At 46.7% G+C, this 24,899-nt stretch overlaps 1 protein-coding gene across 5 annotated transcripts in view; it reads left to right on the top strand.

Moving 5' to 3' along the window:
• LOC107216476 (LIM/homeobox protein Lhx9) overlaps window positions 1-23,118 on the top strand; it is a 70,963-nt gene extending 47,845 nt beyond the window's left edge. For 2 of the 5 annotated variants that reach the window (XM_046731323.1, XM_046731324.1), the window contains 5 exons: window positions 8,127-8,497; window positions 14,264-14,437; window positions 14,534-14,763; window positions 20,897-21,132; window positions 21,262-23,118. In XM_046731323.1, the coding sequence (XP_046587279.1) occupies window positions 8,217-8,497; window positions 14,264-14,437; window positions 14,534-14,763; window positions 20,897-21,132; window positions 21,262-21,519 (1,179 nt within the window). In that variant the 5' untranslated portion in view covers window positions 8,127-8,216 and the 3' untranslated portion in view covers window positions 21,520-23,118. Of the gene's footprint in view, window positions 1-5,708; window positions 6,174-8,126; window positions 8,498-13,641; window positions 13,696-14,263; window positions 14,438-14,533; window positions 14,764-20,896; window positions 21,133-21,261 lie in introns of those variants that run through there. The other 3 variants (XM_015653671.2, XM_046731322.1, XM_046731325.1) reach the window with 3 other exon arrangements.
• Window positions 23,119-24,899: the final 1,781 nt, after the last annotated feature.

The raw sequence follows: 24,899 nt of genomic DNA, 5'->3' as shown, positions 1-24,899 counted from the left end.
AGGAAGACGAATGGCCGGGAAACGGACACAATTATACAGTTATTTCTCCGCAGGTACCGCAGGAACGTTTTTCGCGATATTAGATTGCGATTTGCGAAAGTTGGCCAAGTTCTGACCGGAGGATTTAACGCGCCTTTGATTTACACCATTTGCGGATTATGTACGAGTCCAACTTCCGCGGACCCGGTGAAACGACTTTGATTGAACACCTGTACAGAAATTACAGGTCGGAGATACGCGGTGTGTATAATTAATTTCGACGTATGCTATTAAATCTGCGGACGATCGATGTATCGATGTGTGTGTAACTCGATCGGGGAAAAAATCTTGGCACAATCCGATGATTATTTTTTCTTGGCATTATTTTTTGCTTGCTCGGGGTTACGCAAATTCTACCTTTTACTCCCGGGATTTGATATCTTTTTTAATTACTTCCGACCGGATCAATTATGCGTCTCGCAGATTGCCATTCATCCGAAAATTGTTACGTATTTTTTAACGCGAATTCTTTTCGACGTCCCAACGCGTTCCCTGGTCTTTCGCTGCAGGATCGACGTCTGGCGCAACTTCCGGCTTCGATCTAGCGCAACGCGCGACTGAAACGATCCTCCCGATTTGGCGTATTCGCTCCGTATATTTCAACCGCTTCGGGGGCTGCCGCCTGGCACTAATGACACGCGGCTTAGTTTCCAGCATTGAGTTAAGATCGATGCGGCAGATAGATAGATATGCCTTGCACTCGACTGCCGTGCGCTCGGTCCGGTATCTTTCTTTCCTACCCTGGAAGGATAAAACACGTTGCAAAAATCGGGGGACTATCCTCGCCCAACTCTCAGAGACGATCGAATGACGCTTGTGGCGATGTCGAAGACTCCTGGAGACTGCGGACGTCGATTTCCAATGATAACGTGTCCTCTTTTCTTTCCTTTCGAACTTACCCAGCGTCTAACAACGATACCATCTCTATACCGAGTAGCTCTCTCGAGATCAAGAACAAGAAACGTCTTCTAGTGGTGAGATCGTGACGCGCAATTTTTTTTCTTTTTCTTTCTCATACTCGTGTAATCTACACCGAAATGGAACCAAAATCATTTTTATAACAGTTATTAGCGATGAAATCTCGTATCTGAAATTTTGCCAAGTTTCAAATCTCTGTAGAACTTGTGAAATATATAAATACAAACAAGTTATTTTTCTCAAGTAAATTTCGGTCGGATAATTAATCGACGTTTTTGTCAGAAGCGAAAGCTTCCGTTTGGATAAAAAAAACTGTTATTAATGAACTGTCAGACGAGTCAAATGAATAACTACGCGTACTCTGTTTTTTCGCTGAGCGAGGATCTTATTTTACATAAGTTGTCTTACGAACTTTTTCAAAAAAGGATGATTTATATTCGAAAGTTTAAAAGGAGGAATGAAAAGGGAACAAAAATTTTACATAAATATGCATGGTGCAACGTAGTTTTGCTGAATGTTCATAAATTGCATTTCAGTAAAATAATTGCAATCTATGGCGAAAAATTATGTTGCAAAACTGCAACGCTCGCACGTATCTCTTACTTGCAGATTGCAGCTTTAGTAATAGTAGTAGTAGTAGAAGTAGAGAAATTTGAATGCTTACGAATGTGCGAAAAAAGCAGTAACGGTTTGTCAGGAGTTGTTTCAGCGACTCAATGCAGACTGAAAAGTAGGTATTTTACTTCAGCCGACGCGTGTTCGAGTAGCGAAACGAAGATCCGCGGAAGGATCTCGTTTAATATTAAACAGATAAGAACGGTTACTCGCCCATTTAGGCGGCGGGACATATATACTTGCCCTTGTTAAACAAGAGATACATTTTTCAATTCTTTCGGGCGTAATAGTAGCTGCACTGTGCAGGAAGTGCAGGGAGAGCGGGGATGCAGTTCGCGACTCGAAATCAGATAAGCGCTGGCTCCTTGCACATTCAGCGAAAAAGAAGGAAAGAAAGAAAGAAAGAAAGAAAGAAAGAAAGAAAGAAAGAAAAAAAAAGGAAAGAAGGAAAGAGCAAGGGAGAGTGGGAGAGAGAAGCGTCTAGCCGAGTTTAAGTGGATTTAAATGTGGAAGAAGGAGAGCGAGGCGCAGATTAGTATCGCCGACTTCCGCTTCTCTCTCCGCCAACTCCATGCCCGATGCATTTCTGATTAATAGGTTACGAATTGGTCGGACAGCGGTCAACGGCGAGTCGGTTTTATCTCGCTTTTCTCCATAAACTGCACACCTATGCAGCCCGGCTGGATGCTCATTCTCTCGCCATTCGTCTCTGTCCGAATATCGCTGACGGACGAGTTTCTGCGGATTTTCCGTCTATTAACAGGTGAAAACGTATAACGGCGGAGAATTTATTACCCTGTCTGATAATTGCTTAATTCATTATCCGTGGCAAAAAAACGCTCGCGTTGTAAATCTAACAAACGTAGTATCGCCGCGAATATCGTAACGCACCCGCCTATGTTACATTATACGCATGTTAAAGCAAATGCACACCACTTAAGGCTTATATATACGGAGTTCCGACGCTAATCTTATTATGCAATCCACTTATTTACAATCATCAAGCAATTACAACCCTACGTAGAGGGCCGGGAACTTCTAATTATTATATACAGAGTGCCGATTGTTGTTTGGATTATCTAAATAGTTGTATACTCAAGTGTCTGCCTTTTTGAGTTATCAGCACGGGCTAGTTTATAATATAGTTACTTCCACGAAGGTAACTAGCGAAACTACAACATGCGCATAAATTGATTAAGGTACAACTGCAGCTTGTTGCCGCTCGCAGTCCGGTGCACCTTATGCTGCAGAAAACTGACGATGAGGCCAGTTTTTCACGCGGCAGGGTCGTCGATACGTGATTTGCGCCGTGCAACTGCCAGACCAGAAAATTAATGCTAACTGATTGTAAATTTAACCCAAACAACAGAGTCCGCCTGAGTTGAATCTCCCAAATTGATTCAAATGAGAGAAAAAAAATGTGTATAACACCTCGGCGAGATCATAGTATGCACCTCTCATACTCGGGAAAGAACTATAACGCATCCCGTGGTGCAAAATCAAGCCTAATTTTTTGTCGAACTTCACACCGAAAGCTATCATGTATCCAATAACATAAAACGTAAATCCGTTTCATCGTAAGTTCGAAAAACGTTTCAACTTGTAATTCGCAATTTATGATCAATGCAAAATGAATTTTCCGGCCCACAAGTATCAGTATTCTAATTGCGAAGCCTCTGAATTCATTCCTAATTACAGTATAATTCGTACCTAGCCTAGTAATGCTTTTTGTTATCTACTATTCTAGGGAAGTCCGAAAGTTGAATCATCGTTACCTTGGTTGCAAATTAGCACATGTTTGAACCTCAGTGTTTACTCGAAGGTGTCGATGACTGGTACAACCACCTCACTTCGGTGCTGTGTGTTTCTTTTCGTCTGATTGTGAGTGAAGCAGTACCAGTAACAACGCTAATTGTAAGTTTTGATTTGACGAATTGTGCGAATGATTGATTTAAAACGCGCTCCCGGTTTGAGTGGAAACAAATCAGAAACGTTTCTATGTATACATCTACGTCTGGCCAACAACAAATAAGAGGCTTATAGATCCGCGAGTACAGAACAGAAACGCGGGTCAGGGTAGAAACTCGCTGTGACATCCGCCTCGTTCTTCATATATACGTGTATGTGTATATATATATATATCTCCACAAAAAAACCGCACGACCAAACGCGAGGATAACAAATTAACGCTAATTGAATAACAAGCTTCGTACCATCGCAGCAAGCACCCAAGATTGACCCGAGGAGTGTTTAGCCACGTCCTCAGAGTTGGTGATCCTGTAGAGCAGCTCACCCAGCGGCCTATTTTTAATTAAACCCGGAGGACCCGGGACGGATCTCCTCCTGACACCTGACACGCGGGGATGCCGACGTTTCCCGCAGGCAAAGGTTGGTCGTTGCCTCGGAAGAAGAAGAAGACGAAGAAGAAGAAGAAGAGGAAGGAGCAACAAGAGAGCTCGTCTCGTCTTCCGGGGTGAAGGCCACCATTTGTCTTCGTCACCCCCTTCTTTTCATCTCCGTTACCTTCGCCCACGTCGCCGGGTTCCCGTCCGGAGTCTCGCCTTTTTCCGCGACGGAATCACGCGCCTGGGAAACCGCGAAGGATTTCCACGACCTTGCGCGCCCCTGAATATATCTACATGTATTCCTGAAAATTCTGTCGAACCGTCGCGTCGTTTCCTCGACGTGCCACCAGATGACTCCCACTGCTGGCCCGCAGCCGGCTGGTACGGATGCTGCGGAACCCATTCCCGTTCCCCGTCGGCGTTGAACGCCGGCATCGGCCTGTCACCGAGACAACCGCCGCCTACCAATCCGCGGGCGACCTGGTCCCCTTCTTCGTTCCCGATTGGTCGATGCCCGGCGCCGCGATCGACCGGGACGACGGGAGGCCGCGCCTCGAGGAGGCTGCGTGTCGAGAGTGCGACGGGTGCAGTGGAAGGCCGGGGAACCCGGTGTCCAGGACCCCCTCCCTGCCCTCGCGACGTTCGGCGCCTCGAGAATCGAGGGCCTGAAACGCCGTCGAAATAATCCCGAGGCTCGTCACGAAGCCGTCCTTAGAATTCGGAGGGATTCTCGCCGTTTCCGGTATCCTCGACGAATACGCGCCATGTTCCTATGTTCCTACTCGTCTGTTATTGTACGTATTATAATACACGCGCGTACACGGGAGTAGCAATTAATTTAACCAGCCGCAACTGGTCGACCCGAATTATGCTCATTCCCTCGGTTTTGCCGCTCCCCGGTGACCCGGGACCCGGGGGTTAATTGTTCTCATCTCTTAGATCGCCGCTGTCACCGACCCCCGGGCTTTCGAACGAGCGCTGCGGAGCGCGGCTAGGAATTAACACGGGAAATCTAGATCTGGAAGGTACTTTTTCGGGAGATTATTACCACCCGAGGTGCGGTATAATTGCCCTCTGTGTCGCTCCGCGTTTATTAGACGGACCTCGGGCCTTGATCGACGGCTTGTTACGACTTAAGCCGAAGGCAGCCGGAACGAAATCCGAGTCTTCCTGCTCCCTTTTCACCCGCTTTTCTCTCGAACAGAAGCAGACCTGTGCAAGGTTCCAGAACCGGACCAATGTTGGTTTGATGATCGTGCCAAGGCTATCGCTACCGGTGCAGTCTCTTTGGCGACAATGAACCATCAATGCTTGTTCCCTGAAGGGTATGATCCTACCAGCGCTGATGAAAGGTACCGAGTCTGCATTCGTGATCTGTGAATTAATGCGAAACCAATACCGAGTACCTGACACTAGTGTACCAAAGAATGAACTATTACGGTATGAATAACGGACGCCCAGTATTGACTTGCCTTGACTATACCGGTACTAATTGTAAGCCAAGATGATATTGCCAACGGGACTGATGCAGTACGCTGTCAATTGCGTTGAATGGCTGGGGCTGCGCCGACTTTGGCGTGGTTGTCGGTTCTGGAAAATCCTTATACGTTGGGAGCGACGCCCGCCGACGGCGGATCAGCCGGCGTCGTGGCGCCGACTGCGACCGCGCAGCCGCCGCGCAAAGCTTCCAGGCACCCTGGCGCACCCGGGCGTATCTACCCCTTGGAAACCCCTCCCATAATCCCCAACCCCTCTTCGTAGCGCCCTCGTACCTCGAAAGCCGGGGCCGATCCACCAGCCGTGGCATCCGGAGAGCCGTGTGTGTTCGCTTAGTGTGACTGCGACAGAAATTTCGTTCGAATCAAGCCGCGCGGCGCCGTTTCTAAACCGAGGAAAAATCGCGAGGACGAGCGATACTCACAACCTCGAGTCGCCCGTCGCCTCCTTGAGCGGGACAATTAGGAAAGCCTGATCTTCCCGTCGTCCTGCAGACGAGAGGAAGTTGAAATCGCTCGACTAAAGAGAGACACACGCGCAAAAAAACCGAGCGACGGCTCCGCGATTTAACCGACGTTTTACCGGAGGAATATCAAAGCTCGACGAAAAGTGATTACAGTGACAATTGTGGTGCTTGGACCGTCGCGAGATCCGATCTGAGGAATTTGGGATCTTCTTCGTCGCGCTGCCGCGGACCGACGGCCAGGACGATCCTGACATCGAGCTGGTAACGCCTGGAGCAGGTAGGTGCGGGATTCAGTGAGTCCTGGAAAACGAAAGGGTCGTTAAAATATTTCCGAACCAGCTCGGGGAGGCGGAAACTGCGACTACTCCTCGGCCCGTTTTTCCTGCTTTCCCCGCACGTCATATCGCGCAGGAACGTGTGTAGAAAATAATTAAGAGGACGTCCGACGGGCCCGAGATGAGAGGCCGGTCTTCTTCTTCGGACCGAGAGCCACGTGGCTCGACGAATACGAGTCTTCCACCTCTCCGTCGCCCGGCGGACATTGATTTATTGTACTATAAGCAGACCTGACTAATTAGCTCCTGGGCTGATTGGCTGATTCAGAAACCCAGTTAACCTACCCGGCCAGAATTCATTCATCAGCGCACCGAGCCGCGTTTGTCTCGCGGCATTGGGCGAGCTTTCGATCCTTTTCATTCATGAAACAGCGTGACAGGGTCGGTGCTGTGTTATTGTATAATTTTTTGAACTTGAATTAGAATTCAGACTTACTCGTTTCACGTTTTGCATTGCAATCGGAAATAAAAAGAAATTAAACACCGATTTTTAATGTCTCGAGAAGATTCAGGCTGCGCGGTGTCCATGTGCCAATTATTCAACTTTGAGTAATGTTAATTACCTGTGTATAAAGGCGTTCGGTTCCTGCGGAGTAATACTACGCATAGCATCCTATCTCACGGCCTCGCGATTAATATCTAACTCGATTTTAATTTGTTACGATCATTACTGTCTTCATTAGCATCATACTTACGTCGATACCATCCCACGCGTAAAACCTCGCTGTAGAGAAATTAGCTCGTGCAGTATTCCGCTGCAGCGATTATATCTGACAGATACCTACATATATATACCTTTTTGCGCCGCGCAGAATCTGCAACGCTTCTTCGAAGTTCCATCTTCGACCATCTAGATTACTTAATTCCCCGTTTACCCACCGTGATATTTATTAACTTCCTTTAAGAGAATAAACATCCAGATTCGATGGCCTGGAGTAAAGAAAAACGTCAACTGCTTTGAAATAAATCAGACGAAAATTCAAGGATGAGACATTTCTTTTTATTATTATTTTCGGAATACAGTCAAGTAATCAATTTTTATCCTCAATCGTTGCGTTGTGATGTGCCTGCAATAATTGAAGGGAAACTTGAAAAAAAAATCCCTCAAAACTTTTTCTTCGACTACCTGACGTTATGCTAGTTGTAGTTTTATACCAGCAGAAATTACCGTGCAGTTATTTTCATGGGGATGACGTTGCAAAATTCAAACCTCTCGTTTTCAGCCTTTTCCCAGCCTGAACCTCTAACGAAGACTTTACGTCGAGCTCCTGAGGTGCAATTTAACACTAACCGCTAGGTGTCGAGAAATTGATTGTACAAAATACCGTCTACAAGATGCATCAAATTTTGCCAAGCTCCCATTGAAATTCCTGCGCCGTCGCGTCGCGGTTAATCGTTCGAGCGTCAGATAGTAAATTGACAATTCGAAGAGCATCAGCGTGCGTCTTTATACTTCTTTATATAGCATCGGGTAATTGTATCTTATACACCGATGCCTGGAGCGCGTAAACCTCACAGTGGTAGTCACTGTACGTACGCCAACTGCAGACACTGAGACGTGCAGGAAGTCGTTCGAGAACATGGCCAAGTTTTTATCAAAAAGAAAACGATTTTCCCACGTTCGCCCAGCGCATCGACGATTTCTAACGTTATATATTTTTCCATCCATCTCCGAAGTGGCTTTCAAACTTTTACCGCTCGCATACCGCGGTGTCCGTGTAAAAAGAAATTCCAGTATAAAAATTATAATACAAATCGAACCGTAAGGCGGATCATATGGAGCAGTCAAACGATTCCTTCGCTCCGCTCATCTCTCGCGATATACCTACGCAAAAAAATTTTTAAAAATAAATAAATAAATAAAACTCGAGAAAATAACTAACACTCCGTCTCTCCCCGTCCCTCTTACAGGAATACAAGAACCGATCAAAGTCCAGACGACGAGGGAATCGTTGGCAACGAGGTCAGCATGAGGTCAGGGTGCTGGCGCGGCGGTCGGCGATGCTGAAGGAAGTGAGCTGCGGCGGTGGAAACCCCCTACCGGGGGATGGTGCCGTCGGCAGCTGTCAGGTGGGCACCAGCGACCCGTCCAGCAACCCGGAAGGAGGGCTAAGCTGCGGAGGCTGCGGACGAGAAATCGCCGAGCGGTGGTATCTCAGGGCTGCCGACCGAGCCTGGCACTGCGGCTGTCTCAGGTGCTGCCATTGCCGGCTACCCCTGGCTGCCGAACTCACTTGCTTCGCCAGGGATGGAAATATATACTGCAAGGAGGATTATTACCGGTCAGTCTAACCTCTAGCTTACGTTGTGCATTTTCGTTGTATGTCTGTGTACCTAGGTATCCGATGGTCGTAAGCACGGGCAATTAAGGTAGATATTGTAATTTTATTACAAATTGTTTTTCATCGGCTCTCATTGTCAGTTGGATGTGTCATCTTACGTTGGCAGTATACGTGATGAAAATTAAAACAACACTGGCTCGTATTGACTCGGCGATGTTTAGAATACTAGAAAGCTCGTACATCATGTTTGTAACCATTTTTTTTTTTTCTTATTGGAATTTTTCACGATAGTCTTTCCACGTCGATAAACCGAATCGCAGCTTTGAAGTTTAATCTGAGTTATATGACGTGATTTCGTTTTGATTACGGATGGATGGATGGGAGTGAATCCCACGGTCGTGGAATCGGAACGGTATATCAACTTTAGTTGGAACCAGAGCCTTGGGGTGGCGGGCTTGACGGGGGCGGAGAGCGAAAGAGGGTGAGAGGCTGGTTGGAAAGAGGGCTGAGGTAGAAGCTGAGGACTGTCGCATTGATTCAACTCTCTCGAGTTACGCTCACTCCAGGGTTTCCGCCTCTTCCCTGCAGCGCCCCATTGCCGCTCCCAGTTTCACTCTCTCTCTCTCTCTCTCTCTCTGCACTCCCTGCTCTCGCCTGCAAGTTCGTCCGAGAGTCTCGCTGCTCTTTGTGAATATATATTCAACGTCCTTCCATTCCACTTTGGTATATAGAGAAGAACCGACGAGCGATATATATGTACGTACACTATGTACACATTCACAAGCTCGTTTCTCAGAGTCGGTCATCGTTTCTCTCCTGACTGCAAGACAACCCGAGACGAACGAATGCGAATATCAGTACGCAACCCTCAAGTCCTGCCCGGGACTTTTTGAAGTCTCGCGCAACGTGACCATCGATTCAAGTGTTCTTTATGTCCTCTGACGCACTACTGCGTTTTCACAATTTCCCCAAGGATACACGAGTCGACGTTTCCAAGGTTCTTACCGCGGGATCAACTTCCTCGTACACCCAGCCCTTGTCCCTGCCATACCTTCACCTTCTGTACGTAGGTACATTGAACCGTGTACCTACCTGATATACTACATTGTTCCAATTAGTACCCGAGTATTTTTTCCCCCCATCTTAATACGACGGCGCTCTCGACGAAATTCATCCCTCTCGAAGATTTTGCGTCTCTTCCGTGAAATCCGTCGTTAACAATTACGGGTACCTCAAGATGGAAACAATACGGATTACGGCTTTAACCACGGTCCTCGACCTCGTCCGGAGATGAACGCTTTTCCGGATAATCCATGTCTACGGAAAAGACTCCAAATACGATCAGTTATACGGAAAATACTTTGAAACGTACCTTAAATTCGCTCAGCTGACTTTTGCGAGCGTAAATAATAGGCTTTTGCATATGTTGGTGCATGTATTACACGAACAAACAATCGATGTGGCAACCCCACTGAATCCCATTGAATAATTCCTGTTCAAACACGAACTAAAAACCTGCATGTGTCCGTTATTCCGAATTGAAAACCTATAAACTTTCACATCTGAGCCGTTTAGTCGGGAAAAAGAGTCCACCTACGGTGTATCAATTATAAATATCGCTCGATTAATCTGCCTTGTGTCGCGCACATGCATTAGCCAACAAAATTTTATCTCATATTTTGTAAACAAATTTAGCGCGGATGATACCGGTTCATATTTCACAATGATCGAGTACCTCGCGAGCTGCAAAGAGTCGAAAAGAAAACCATCCGTCCTGTTTGGAGTATTCGAACGAGTCATCAAAGTGCGGACTTTTTTCTCCAGTCACTCGAATCATTTTCTCAAAGTTGTGCACTTTTAACAGCGTACATAAGATGCGAAAATAAACGATCGCGCGTCTTTCGTTAACCGCACTCAGTTCTGCAGCGGAATGAACGCGTGGGTGAAATATCAGAGCTTACGGAGGGTGAGGGAGGCGGAGGATGGCGAAGAGAGGGAGGTGGGGGGGGGGGACAATTCAAAATGGATACCGGTGAATATTACACCGGTCTTGTAAGCCCGGTCGAATTAATGCAGAACCCGTGCTGCCGAGGTTATTTTGTGCTTGGTTTTATATTATACACCACGGTACCTTTTCCGTCGGCCATTTCAGTATTTATTGAGGTAGTATGAAATTTGCATAGAAGCGTCAGTTATATTTGGGAAGGGGGACCACACAAAATGTCTACTAATGGCCGTCTGCTCTGCTCGGCTATCTACGGATCTTGAATTCCACCCGCATTGGGTAACACGCTGGATAAGTCACCGAGGGGCTTGATTTACAGCGGTCTTAGGTGTCGAGGCGTCGAAAGGCGTCGGGTCGGGAACCGCCGAACTCCGTTCGATGGCAAATCCTCGATTCTCGGTTAGTAATTACGTATCTCATCGAAACTCCCTGATCAGCCATGCGGAGGCGTTCTTCTGTCGCTTCGGTGAGAGAATGAATAATTAACGGAGGGAATTGAGGGAGGGAAAAATCAATCCGACCCTCTCTGCCTTGTTGCGGAGTAAAAATTAATATTCCGCGTTCAGGAAATTTTTTCAAGACATTCCAAGTGTCTCGAGGACAGGGTATGATATTCGATTGTGAATCATAACCGAGCAGAGCGTGTTGCCGATATATTGACAAGAATCAGATCGTCTCTTATAGCATATGTTGAACGGAATGAATTATAAGCAGAAATTTAATCGAAAATTGAAACAGATTATAGGGAAAGAATTCAACAGCAAATTTTCTCTCTCGAACGATATTATTATACGTTAAGTGCAAGCGATAATTCCAAGTTGCGATAATAGAGACTGCAGGAAAGAGTTTCGCAATTATGTGTATTTATTATAACAAGATGAGGCGGAAAGAATTTCCTTACGGGAATTTCTGCCACGGGAATCGTCGAATCTAATCGTAATAGACATGATAATAAACGGTGCAATGTGCGGTGAATAGGGTTGTCGACGAGCTGTACGATCGGCGTGTTCACCGTGTTCGTTGCATATTTCAACGAAAGTAGGTACTTGGAAAATAATTGTGTATACGACGGGCGTGTGTTCGTGCTCACGTTGCGCATTACGCTCGACACACGCAGACATACGTGCTCCTCCAACCACCACCACCACGTTCGCCGCGTCCGTGTGCTCGTCTGTATGCAGCATTGCATCGAGCATAGATTGGATGCGTAATTAATGTGCCGATTGGCGACGCCGCGACTCGTGTACTTTGAATCGACGAGACTTACACAATGTACAACCGTCGATATGCGACTTGACGGTCTTACATGCAGGGTACCGAAGCCCTCTCGCCTCCATCTCGACGTTGATATCGAAACTATCAAACGACGAGAAGCTGCTCGCAACAATGTTTTCTATCGCCGATTCTGACCTTTTTTATTCGTTGATGTTTGTTGGTAGTTTTTTTTTTCATTACCTCCGATAGCGCTAGTTATGTCGAAACGAATCAAAGTTCATTGGTGACATTTATAATCCGGCGGCGTGACTGGTGTTCGTACATCTCGTACGTTACAGAAATGATCCGCAGGTGAATTCGATGCAGGGTCAACAAATTATGAAAATACGCGGGTACCTGTGCCTACTTTGCTCGTTGTCCGAGACGTACAAATTTCAAGCAGCAACGACGGGTATAACTGCATCATGCGCGGCTGTATGCAATTTTAATCGGTGCTGCGGGGAAAATTGCCGTAATTTTATTTGCCTAATGGGTTGGTAACACGCACTTGCAACTACTGTATACTCGGGTAATAATATTGCTACTGAATAAAATTATGAATTTCAATCACGTAATATATATTATAAAGATTGTTATCTCCCCCCTTTCAACGCTCAGAAGACGATATCGTCGACACCTTGCCGAGCGTCCCGGCGCCAGCCGTCGCGCCGCGCATTCTCATCATCTTTCCCTGTAATATCGTTGCGCGAATTCACGATTTTAGACTCATCGATCCGCCAAACTCATTCCCACATATTAACATCGCGGATAAACGGCATGGACAATTTTCGTCACGCCTGTAAAATCATGTTCCGTAAGTTATCCGTTACGCAAACTGCGGGACGGGAAATTGCCAGGCAAATTCCGTGGATTAATCGCGCGCACACGCAGCGCGTGCCAATTATTTGGAGTAAGAGTAGCAGGGAATTAATTCCTACGCGATCTATCTTCAACCTGGTCATCTGCATGCTGCACGCGTATACATGTCACGCATGCACACCGGGCTGTGTGCGTTGTACGTAATATACGATCAGGAGAATCGCGTTGAAAAGTGGATAATTACAGGTCGGCTAAAGGTCCAATTATTTGACTGACATGCGCGTAAAATTCTCGGACATGACGGGCGTATCTTTCTTTTTTTTTACAATACCCTTTCGCTCGTCCCACTAGTACACGTATTTGGGATGTATGTACATACATACAGTTATTTCAGTTACGATTCTTCTTCTTCGCTGGAAAGTCTTACGTTGGCAGAAGCTGCAGAAGCGAATGTGCGATATAAAATTGAAATCAAGTTCGAGTTATATCTGTCAGTAATTCGTGTAATGCGTAATAATCTTTTACCAATGTTAATTATTCATTGCATTGCATTTTGCAATCTTTGCCGGGCTGTAAAAACACGAGAGATACAGTCTTAATAAATTAGAAGTTATTGCTCGATGTGCAGTATACCTGCGTATGCCGGTATCAGATAATGCGTGATGTGTATATATATACATATGTGTGTGCGTGTGTGTGTGTGTATGTATGTATACGTATATATATATTTATATGTATACGTATGTGTATATGTGTAGGAACAGACGTTGGTTCGAACCAGAGAGGAAGCGCCTGCCTTGGTATCTTTCTGGTTCGTTACTGGGGAAAACAACGAGACACTCCATGCAATATGCAACAATACAATACTGCAACGTTGGATCTATATAGGCGGGGAGCCCGTTCCGCCGGTTCGCCCTTCTTCTCCTTCTCGTGTGTGCAAGGTTCCTACACCCTACACAGCTATACGCACACTTTGCGCAGCAGCATTTCAAACCGTACAATACCTTTCCGTCTACGTTTGCACTCCGGAGTTTCCAGTGGTTCCGCGGCATTGTTCGGCATATTCTAAAAACTGCACAAGACTCTTGCACGCGGACCCAGTGGGCGAGCCGCTGTGTGGGTGAGTTCAGACAACGTTGCACAATCGCTGCTGCAGCTACGCTGAGAATCGTTGAATTGCATTGCGCGGCGGTGTAAGAAAGTTTGCGTATATCGTGCAGGCGTATGAAAACGTATTGGCGCGGGGATCGAGACGGGGGAAAAAGTCTAAGAAGAGACGAAGGAAAAGGGAAAGAGGGGGAGGAATGCACGCGCAGAATCGCAGCATTGTCCGCCATTTCTGGAAATATCTCGCGGTTCTATTGAAACATGGAGTCGAAGGGTGCGGGCGTCCCTCTTTCGAGACAGGCTAGTCTCACGTCGCCGCATAAATCTCTGAATGGTCCGCTTAACCGGCGATCTTCGATCCCTGAACTTGAATGCCGCTTGAAAATTAACTTGGTTTTATTTTTTTACGATAATACTTTGGTTTACAATTGCCAGGCGGCTTTATCGTTTTATAACATATAACATATCGCGTTAATTACTCTTTGAAGCAGAAACAAAAAACCCTGAAACACGTTACAGGTCGTGTCCAGTCAACCGATGAAACGTATTTTCAGTTTGTGCTGGAGTTAAAATTTTTACAGCTTGTTCGCGGTGTCGAGATGTGCTCGATGTAGAGCCGGAATTTCTGCCTCAGAGCTGGTCATGAGGGCGAGGGATTTGGTCTACCACGTCGCCTGCTTCACTTGCGCATCCTGCGGCGTTCCCCTGAACAAAGGTGACCATTTCGGCCAGAGAGAAGGGCTGGTATACTGCAGGTGAGAAGTCGAGAGTTTTCGGTCAATCAGAATCGATTTTCGACTGGTTTCGAGGACAATTCTCCTGATCAATCGATCGCCCGGTTCTCCGCCCAGGCCTCACTACGAGCTGATTTGCTGCGCGGCTGACTACAACAGCGCCGGAGGCAGCGTCGACGACATCGGATCACCCGGAGTCTCTCCTGGGCCGGCCTACTTCAGCGCGGCCGAACAAAGCCCTCTCCAAGGCGGTGGCGTCCAGAAGGGTCGTCCCCGGAAGCGCAAGCTCTCCGACGCTACCGGCTCCGATTTACCGGTCACGATGCGGCTGGCTGCCGGCGCTCTAGGTGAGTACCTACAACATAGAAATTACCCTGAAACCCGGCTTTTCGATTCGACTTTTTTTATTACCGCTTATTGGTACAACGCACGCCGCGAACTTCCTCCCGCCTGGGCAAATAATAATCGCACTTGTGCAAACGTTCGTGCTCGCATACAGTGTAAAAAATGCAGAAGACTCGGGCTCTCGGGGATTCGGCGAGGGTGGAATATAAATACAAGTAATTGGTACCGTGCTGAGTCGGGGGTTCGAGCTGTTAAGTGTAATTGGCCGGGTGGTAAGCGGCTCGCGCGTTCGAAAGTTGAAACTAAACAGAGGAGCGCCCGACGCGGCCGAGCTACTGCAATTCGACAGATTGAGGGCGCGTATTATTTGCTCGGAAATGAGATCTGCACTCCAATCTTCCCTAGTTGGAGCAAACATTTGGCCGACTGCAAGCTTACGGTGAGAGAGAGAGAGAGAGAGAGTGGAGCTTTGAAACGAAGAATTATTAACACTGAGTAAAGTTTACCGCCGCGTGTGCTTGCAAACGTGGAATAAAACTCTTATCCGTGATTCGTGCATGACGTGACGATGAGAGAAGGAGAAATGAAATTTGGTAGTCTGACGTGGATAAAATTATAAAGCGCGTTCCCTACGTGGGATTGGAGAAAAAGATATGCGAGTATTTAAACGCACATTGTGTACGCCGAGTGAGAATATTTACTGAGAAACGAGGCGAGAAGACCGGGGTTAAAAAATAAATGACATCCTGTCAGGAACAGTGAGACATCTTCGCGGGATTTGTCGATGTCTCGGATAGCGTCTTGGTCCTTTTAGCTTCTGCAGGCAAGGAACGCTGCGTCTCTTCTTTGGGCAGCTAGACCATGGCTAAACTGGATCGACGTTATCTCTTTACAGAGTTGAGGTGACGAGTGTTAGACTGACGTTGTTCGAATATCCAAAATCGTTTCGATTAATCAACCAGCTCGCACGAGGAGATTTCGATCGTTGGGATAGGTGTCGTCGTCGTCAACGCCAAGAGCCGAACTATTAGACCTCACCCGCTTATACGTACGATTCTTTGCAGGACTCGCTTGTTCATGAATTAAAATGCGATGGATATTGAAGGAATTTACACAAATATAATAAGTCTTTAAAGTTTTCAAATGTGATGAATTATAATTGGAAAATAATCAAATTGATGAGAACCAAAGAATCGTAAAACTTTGTTAGTTCAAAACCTGCGTCACACAGCTATGCCGAAGCTATTTTTTGTCATCTAAGAGAACGTAGCACCGTGTGACAAAACTGTCCGTGGATTCTTTGTGATCTTCGGTTCCCCTCTTTCTTTTGGATTTTTTTTCGTCCATCTCATTACGGCTTCCGTCGCTGCAACGTGCAGACTGTGCAATTGCCACCGTCAAGCGGCACGTTAGTCTTCTCTATCTGCACGTAGCAAGTTCCGTATACGATCGGGCAGCTCCTCGTGAGTATAATAGAGCTGATTTAAGCAGGCGAGCTCCTCGAAGATCTTTCGTTCACCTTATCCAACGAGGAACAAACTTGCCAGTAAACTTCAATTAGGCCTCGTTTAGCACCTCAGATCTCGAGGACCGGTTGTTACAGCGAATGCGGACAGCTTTTCAGACAATCGTGTATCATCGCTGTACAATCTGCCGATCGCCGCATCTGCCGTTCTTCTAGGCCGCGTAGTAATCAACCCGCGAAAAAAAAATAAAATAAATCGCAATACATTCACCTGCCGACAAAAAGGAACGCTGAATAAAAATGGGCAAAATAGGTAGGAAAAAAGCGTGGCGCAAGCGCGATTTCGTCGTGTCTGAAATTTGTCCGATTAATTTAAGTTATAAGGACGCTGCCGCCCTGAGGACTACGTCTCGCGGTTGCCTTCCATCCCCCGGGAGGATATCCCGATCTTAGGTACCGGGCAGCTCGCTGGCATGACAGTGACAGATGGGTATCGGCGCGTAGATGCATTGATTGGCCGCTCCTCCGGGAAAAGAATGCTGCACCGACCAATGCGTGCCCGCAGCCCTCACCAGGCGCAGAATGGCCGCGCACCGCCGACTGAATTCACCTTTTACCCGCACGCCGTGTAGATGCGCATCTTTCTCTCTTATCTCCGTCCTTCTCTCCGCCTGAGCTGCGTGCGTGTGTATATTTATCGGTGCTCTTCGTCCCCGAGGCGTTGAATTACTCCGTCGTAAATTACGTCATTCAGAAATTACCGGAGTTACGTTTCGCGAAGATGTTCATCAAGCCGTTGCCCTGAAACTGTACGGAACTGAAACGCCCCGCGTTCCGGAAACTTCCCATCGGGATCAGGGAATCGACACTGTTACCAAAAAATTATAACAGCAAGCTTGCATTGAGAGATTCGAAGAGAAGGAAAAAGTTTGAAAAAATTGCGACGGATACTTTTTTCGAAACGGGAACACGCCGCCTCGACCAACGGAATTTTGCTCTTCTTATTTCGCTTCAGGAACTGCACAATAAAAAGTAAACAGCGCGGTCCAAACGATTCTTTGGCGAAATGTCTCGCGAAGTTTCTTGACCACCGGGGACCACACCGCGGTCCACGTCTCCAAAAGTTGCTCACCGTACGTGGTGCGAGTGCTGCAGGTAGCGGCAGACCTAACATAAGACCTCGACCAGAAATACACTCTGTCGCGAAAGTATTCCTTCGGACGGGTTCTCTTCAAGAGACCTGAAACGCTCCGAAAAATACGTCGATCTCGGCTCGCTGTTCCGACTGCGGTTCGAACTTGTTCTTTATTCTTGAAAAAATTAGGGAAAACCGCACGCCAACTTGTGTCTGCCCTTGTTCTCATACGCGTTCTGACACTCGACGGTCGTTGGGAATTTTCTGTAGTAATATCGAAGTGACAGTGCCAAGATTTTTTCTAGGAGTTCCAAAGTCTTAGAATCATAAATCGATTAGTTCAGTACACAGATCAGTGAAATATTGTGGACTTGGAAAGCTTAAGGACTCGGAAAGAGCCGAGTTTAAGAGAACAAGAAATCCTACAGCTTGTTTGGGATGGGCAACACCCTACAAATCCTATAACCTTGACGCAAAGAGGTTTGTAAATACACACTGCGACAATATCAGAGTATCAAAATACCTCCCAAGAGATACCGAAACCCTTCGAAGGTGCAGGCCTTTCAAGGCAGGTTAGTGCGTATCCCTTGTAACGACGAACGAAGCACGAAGCCATGGTGAGTCGACTCTCTTCTAAAGTGAAAAATTCTCTATTCAAAGTCGGTCCTACAACGGCGACTTGCGTTTGGGCGAGATCCGTGTAGATTCGAACTCCGGACACTGTTTAGAATATATCGTCGTGTTTGGTAGCCCGTTGGATGCTGCATCAGCAGCATCAGCAACATCAGCAGCAGCAGCTGCAGCGCGAAGCATGAGAGTCGTGGTCCCCGAGACCTGCACGTCGAGTCTCCGTAGGAGATGCTCGCTCGCTTTTAGTCTTATTCGAAACTTGTTTTCTCAATTGAATTCAATGGTTATCCACTGTCGTGTTATTTATTAGATTGACTCTTCGAGTGGCTCGCGGTACCTATACAGTCGCCCTCTGCGGCCAAGCCGTCTCTTCGTCGCTGGGTGGTCACCCAGCGCTGCATGACCACTGCGCATGTAAAACCTCCACACGCAACCTGCGCTGTGCTACCTCTGCTTCCATCCGGGTGCAGAAACCGGACCGCTATAATCCCGGCGCAGAACCCGCGTGCACTGATTTAAACGAGATAGTCATTGTTTTATGAACGGATTTCAGACGTTAACACTGATTACCAAACAGGATATATCTTTCTCAGTTTTCATTTTTTACGACATTTCATTTTTATTCATTCTCTCTCTCTTTTATATACTCTGGCGAAGCCAGTTACGGCAGATGCAGCTTCGAAATGATCGTTATACCACGCCGTGATTCATAAATTACAAAAATCATCCTGATAAGAGAACCGGTGAGTGATAAATCGAAGGTTTGTTATAAATAGAGGAGTCGACATTTCTAATGGGTAATGGTCTCAAAGAGCTTGCGTGTCGCGGGATACGTTGCAAGAAATCTCAATCACTGAATTGGAATACACAGTTTAGCAATGAAGAAGGAAAAGTTGGCAAAGTACTTTGACATTTTTTTTACTATCAATGAAATCCTACAGGATTCAGTCAAGCTTGAAATTCTAACTAAATAAAGCTTCGATTATCGACATATTCAATTTATGAAAGAAGTGCAATCGAATTCTTTCGGATAAATGCGTTTTTCAAAAAATCGGTAGGATACTATTCTGTAACTTCACTCACCTATGCAAAGTTCAAATGGTTCGAGCAATCTCACGAACGAAAAGATCACACGGTAAACGAACTTTTGTACATGAAATTTTCGCAGTCTACTAGACAAGACGAAGTAACAGTGTCAAACTGCGGTTGGTCCACTCCCAGAGCACGACGCGAGTGCGTTTATATCCCTGTTCCGATTGTACAATCTTTACGTACAACCGACGCTGCGTAGTCGGACGGTAATTGGCCGTAACAAGCGTTTCTCTCGTGCGCTGCCCGGATTACGCACTTCGGTGTTTACCCCGTTTCCCGTCAGCCATCCGGCACACATGCTTAACCCGTCGGGATTGCACCGCTCAGCGCCTTGTCGGCACAACTGACGATTATTAATGACCCCTTAACCATTTCGACCCATCAACGATTCGCACTCTGGACCACCTTCACCCACTCCCAGCTGACATACCCGCGTCCTCGCTGCGAACGGCGATTCCGTGCAATATCACTTTTTGTTCCATTAAATTTATAATATGTAAGTTCTTATTTCAAGGATCGTTCTGTAATTCTGCTGCGAGGTTTATTCCTGTATGTATTATATAAACAACGATGAAAACGTCGAAAGTCGGTTTGCGTACAAATTTTTCTGCATTCTCTTCTCGAATTCTCTTCGTCCTTTTCTCTAAGGTCCTTGCATAGCGATAGAGCTATTTCGCCGGAACGATATCACGTAGGGTACGAGAAGCGATCGGTTTCGTTTGAAAATGATCGATCATCGAAGATGTCCTTTCGAAATTTTCGATAGACCGACCCAAGTCCTGCGATCCTGATCCTGCCGGCTGGTTGTTGTGACCGCCGAAACTACTGATTGCAAGCGTGTATCGTTGATTGATCACGTTGTCCCGTATAGGAAATGCCGAACTGTTTGGTCTCGAGGTCTGTCTTTCTTGCCCTTTCTTTTTATCTCTTTCTCCGGGGCTTCGTTTTTCAATAACGATACACGTGAGATCGAGCCTGGAGACTGGAACATCGATTGGATCCAACAATCGTCAGGCACCAGTGGTGTGCCAGCACGATCTTGTACCCACTTTACAACCGTTCCGTAAATGGTTGAACCCGTTAAAGGATGCACTTCGTCATTCCTCAGCAGCAGCTGTTACTTCCATGTTTCATGGAGAACAAGTCAGTGTTGTTCTTTTTTTAATCTTTTTTTTTAATTTCTTTTTATTTGGTTCTCTCTTACTTTCGCCATTCTTTACCCATTCTTTTTACTCGTTGGATTTATTTAACCAGCACGTGTCTTTGCTGCGCAATTCCCCTTTGCAAGCTGCACCGGTTCTTGTGCGGTGTCCCAAAAATACTTACGGTATGCTCGGTTCGCGTCCCATCATGCATTTGCGATTTTTCGTCACCTGTCACTGTTTCAATGGAGCCTTACCTCCGTCTCTTAACGACCGTCATGCAATGCTCCCACGTAATCGTGACTATTGACTGTCGTGGAATCCGATCACGCCACCTCGCTCCGTATTTGTCCGTACAAATTGTTGCTACCTTGCGGGATATTTGAAACTGCCGGTCGGTATTGGACTAAGCAAGTCTCTTGCGTAATTGGACTCTCCGTGTGGTCCTCTATATCAGATCCTAGGCGCAGTTGAGTTGCGGGAATTTTCATTACTCTGGAAATTGATATTCCCGGAATATATATAATATATATATATATGTATATATGTTATATATACGCGCGCTTTGCGCATGCGCCCCGTAACAGGGATATTAAAAGTAGAAAGGTGCGTATTTGTAGGTATAGTATCTCGGCTCGTTTTATTACGGTGTAAACGTTGCACGATTACAGAATTGCTTCACCCCAGCGAGCTCTCCTCGTCGATGGAGTCGCTGACCGCCTACGACGCCTCGGTTGGATCCCCGGGTTCCGTCCACCAGAGTCAGCGGACGAAACGCATGCGGACGAGCTTCAAACACCATCAGCTCAGAACGATGAAGAGCTACTTTGCCATCAACCAGAACCCGGACGCCAAGGACCTCAAACAGCTGGCTCAGAAGACGGGTCTGTCGAAGCGCGTCCTCCAGGTGAGTTCCTCGCGGAGGTTTCATCAGCAATTTGGCGCGAGCCTCGACCTTTGACGGAGTAAAAAAAGTCTGCTCCCTCTCCTCCCCCCTTCCATTTCCCACTCTCCCGTGATTATCTTCGCTCGCCAGGTTTGGTTCCAAAACGCCCGGGCAAAATGGCGACGAAACATGATGCGACAAGAGGGAAACGGCGGGGGCGGAGGCGGCGTAGGCTGCCCAGGAACACCCGCGTCTTCGAACCAGGGGCGCCCCCCCAGCGTCGGACCAAGCTCCGGCCTTCTGGGGGACAGCAACAGCCTGCCCCCAGCTTCCATGGAGGAACTCCACGCGCTGCACCATCTCCACTCCGGCGTTTCGTCCCAGGTATCGTTCTCCGATATCTACTGACGCCGGTTTCAAACGGAGGAGGACTGCAATTTCGGCTCCCTCCCCAACCAGCTCGGCTAGTGGATAATCGGTTGTGCGAAAGGAGCTGGTGGCCGTGGATCTCGGACGTGCAGCGGAAACGGAGCTGCGATTCGGGAGGAAAAATTAATGGAGAAAGTGGAGGAAACCGACGGATCGCCGGATTGAACCGCGGGACTTTCAGATAATATAATCGGGATTCGCGATCGCTCTGCGTCCGGTTAAATGAATCGGTTTCTATCGCATCGAGAGAACGTTTCGCTCGAGCCACGTGGAATCTCTTAACGTGATGCAGGGAGGCTGCGAGAGAAGGGGAGATTATCTCAGGAGATTTTACCGGATAAAACATTATACGTATGTTGCGCTCGCACTTGCGTAGGCAACCACTTACGACGCCGCACGCGCTTTCGATAAATAGACAGATAGATAGATAGGTACAGCTAAAACTACATTGTCGCCTGTTTCTCGGGGAGAAGTTGCGGCTCAAGATCTCGCTGTCTATAACTAGTCATTTATTGTATAGAAACAGCTAAGCGGATCGGTCATTTTTCTCCTTCACCCTCTTTCTTTAACCCTGCTGATAATGTAGAAGCAGATTTATTATACGGTTACGTTTCACCTAATTGTACAATTAATTGCAGACGTAAGTGACAATGAAATAGTTCTATAAAGTTCCGAATTAAATATATATATATGTAATATAGTGAGGAGAAATTATAGACGACGTATAGTTTCAACTTGTGGCAAACGGAGGGAAAAGAAGAGAAGTAAGAACGAAAAAATGCAATTCATCGTACAACTAGCATATTGTATGATATTAATAATTAAACAGCCAATTATGAGTCGTCGAGTGGCCAAACGCAGACGGTGTTTCAGTTTGTACTGCAATTAAGTAACCAAGGCCAGAGTTACGGTTGGTGCACGATTATTACTGCGCATCGCGGGGAATATTATTCATTCAACTTTCTGATTTTCGTTTCAGAATTCAACTTGTTTTCTGCTAAAAGACTATATCTTAATCGCAGATGTTTCTGTTACACTGCTTGCATCGTACGGTATTCGACAAGAGAGTGAACTTGAAATCTGTGATTTCTCATTTCCTGAGTTATTATTTATACAAATTGAACATTCAGAGTCTAGTCTGTGCCAAAAAATTATGCGAGTCTCATACATCGTGAAGCAAAAACCCAGGCGACGGTAGCGAGTTTGCGAACAGCTAGGTCGTTATTTATATAGGACGGATGAACGATACGAGAATGTAGGTATATAATATGCAACATCGAGCAACGTGTAAAATTCTTACCAACGTAAATGAAAATTCTTTGTATAAAAAAAATCAAAACAATACAACGTAAAACCTATGAAATCAACAGTAAAGTTAACGTTATTGTTCGTCGATGCAACGTAACTTGAAAGTATATATATAGGTATAAATGTGAAATTCGGTGCAAGAAGCAGCGCGTAACGTCTATAACAATTAAGTGTAGTGAAAACCCTGTTATAATACGTACGAGACATATCAGTGTGCGACATTTCAATGCATCTGCCACTGTGTAATAAATAGTAATATATACAATGATATATCATGTATAATAATGTAAATTGCATGAAAACCTGTAAATGTGCGCGTGCCACATCGGTTGCCTCTCGGGCATGGCTTAAAGATTTTTATCTCTTACGGGCTGTCCTTCCAAGGAAGAAAGTTTTTCACTTCATATTCATCGTGACAGGGAATGATTAAGAATCAATGACAACCAGCCACGGTGTTAAACGTTGGGCGTGAAAGGCGTCAATCAGCAGTTATAAGTGACAAGCGTTACAGCGAGACAACAGAACGAGATCAATTGACGCGATTCGCCAAGTTTTCGGACGGTGATGCAGGTAGCTCGGGATGAGTCGGCAACCAGAGTTCTGAGGGAGCGCTTACATTAAGAATTTTATGGTTGTAACTGCTAAACGACGCTCGCGATGGACAGACTAGCCGCCACTCGGGTTGAACCAACAAGAATCGTGTATATAATCCACGGCGTGTAAATATCGCGGGGAGGTAAGTAAGCAAAGCATTATATACCGGGCGCATACCGTATATTTTGTTCTCGCTCGTATAAGTTAATTTTCAATCTATATGCGGGTTCGACGCTGCCTGCAATCGCGTTTGTTGCGCGCAGCTACGGCGCTCAAGCTCTCCGGCTTGGCTATCCTTTCCGTTCTTTTCCTTTCCTTTCCTTTCCTTCCCTTCTAACTCCGTGCGACTCCTTCGCTCGCCGCGACGACGCGCCATCGAAATGAAGAAATTGAGATCCTCGTTAATATTTAATGAGCTCGAGACACAAGGCCCAACGGGCCCACCCTTCCTTCCCTCGACGCTTTGCATAAACGGCCTCGATCGCTTCGGACGCCTAGGAACCGGATGCGGATCTTCCCGTCATCCTCCGATTACAACTCATTCGCAGTTGACGACGAATCGATTTTATACCCAAACATTTTTCCCGCCCCTTTGTTATCGCGGCCACCGCTGTCGTCGATGGGGTAAAAATTTTCTACTCCGGATGCCTTCCTACTTTCACACAAGAAAATTCACTACGTGGATTGCAGATCGTTTTCTTCGCCCGCGGAAGAAGCGCGCACCTAATTTCGCGGTGAATAACGACGGTCGTCCGACGCTGATTGAATTTCGCATCAATTAGTCAAGCGTGGTTAAGCTGCACGCGAAGGAACAACGCGCGCATAGCTTTTGCAGGTGAATGGCAAGGGAATAAAAGCGAATAAACCAGAACCTCCGCGGATGTTGTGATGGGGTTGAAATCGCGTGTTTTCAAGACCACGGAAGACACTGTTCGGTCGAATGAAACGGAGGTATTCCCATATCCCTTTTACATGCCGAGTACCGCACATCATAGGTATGAATGAAACGTCGAGCGAGATACGGAGATAAAAAATTGACAATTTCTCGAGCGTGATAAACGATTAAAATCGTTTCGTAAGTCGACCGGATACCGCGACGAGGACGACGAGGAGGAGGATGAGGAGATGGATCCGAGCCGATCACGCAGTACGCGACGCAGTGTTTTGCGCGTTGCAGAAATCCACAAGAAGGAGTGAGAGATAGGCGAGGAGGATTCCTATCCGATCGTTCCGACGGGTTCCTGCCGGGACATATCGGTATTCCCACCGTTTCTTCAAAGTCATTAACAACGTTAAAAAGTGGGCCAATTTTCGGTAATTTGTACGCAATGCCTTAGGACGAATCGGTAGTTTGGCAGGCTGACAGAGGGGTGGAATGAGACGCCGATAGGGAGTCGAAGGGCAGGGAGCGAGAGGAGAGACGGGGGCATCAGGAATGAGGAGGAAGCGCGTCGCGG

This window comes from Neodiprion lecontei, chromosome 2, assembly GCF_021901455.1.
Source record: "Neodiprion lecontei isolate iyNeoLeco1 chromosome 2, iyNeoLeco1.1, whole genome shotgun sequence".
NCBI classification, from domain to species: Eukaryota; Metazoa; Arthropoda; class Insecta; order Hymenoptera; family Diprionidae; genus Neodiprion; species Neodiprion lecontei.
Note: the sequence above shows the minus strand (reverse complement) of the source record. Positions and strands in the feature narration are given on the sequence as shown.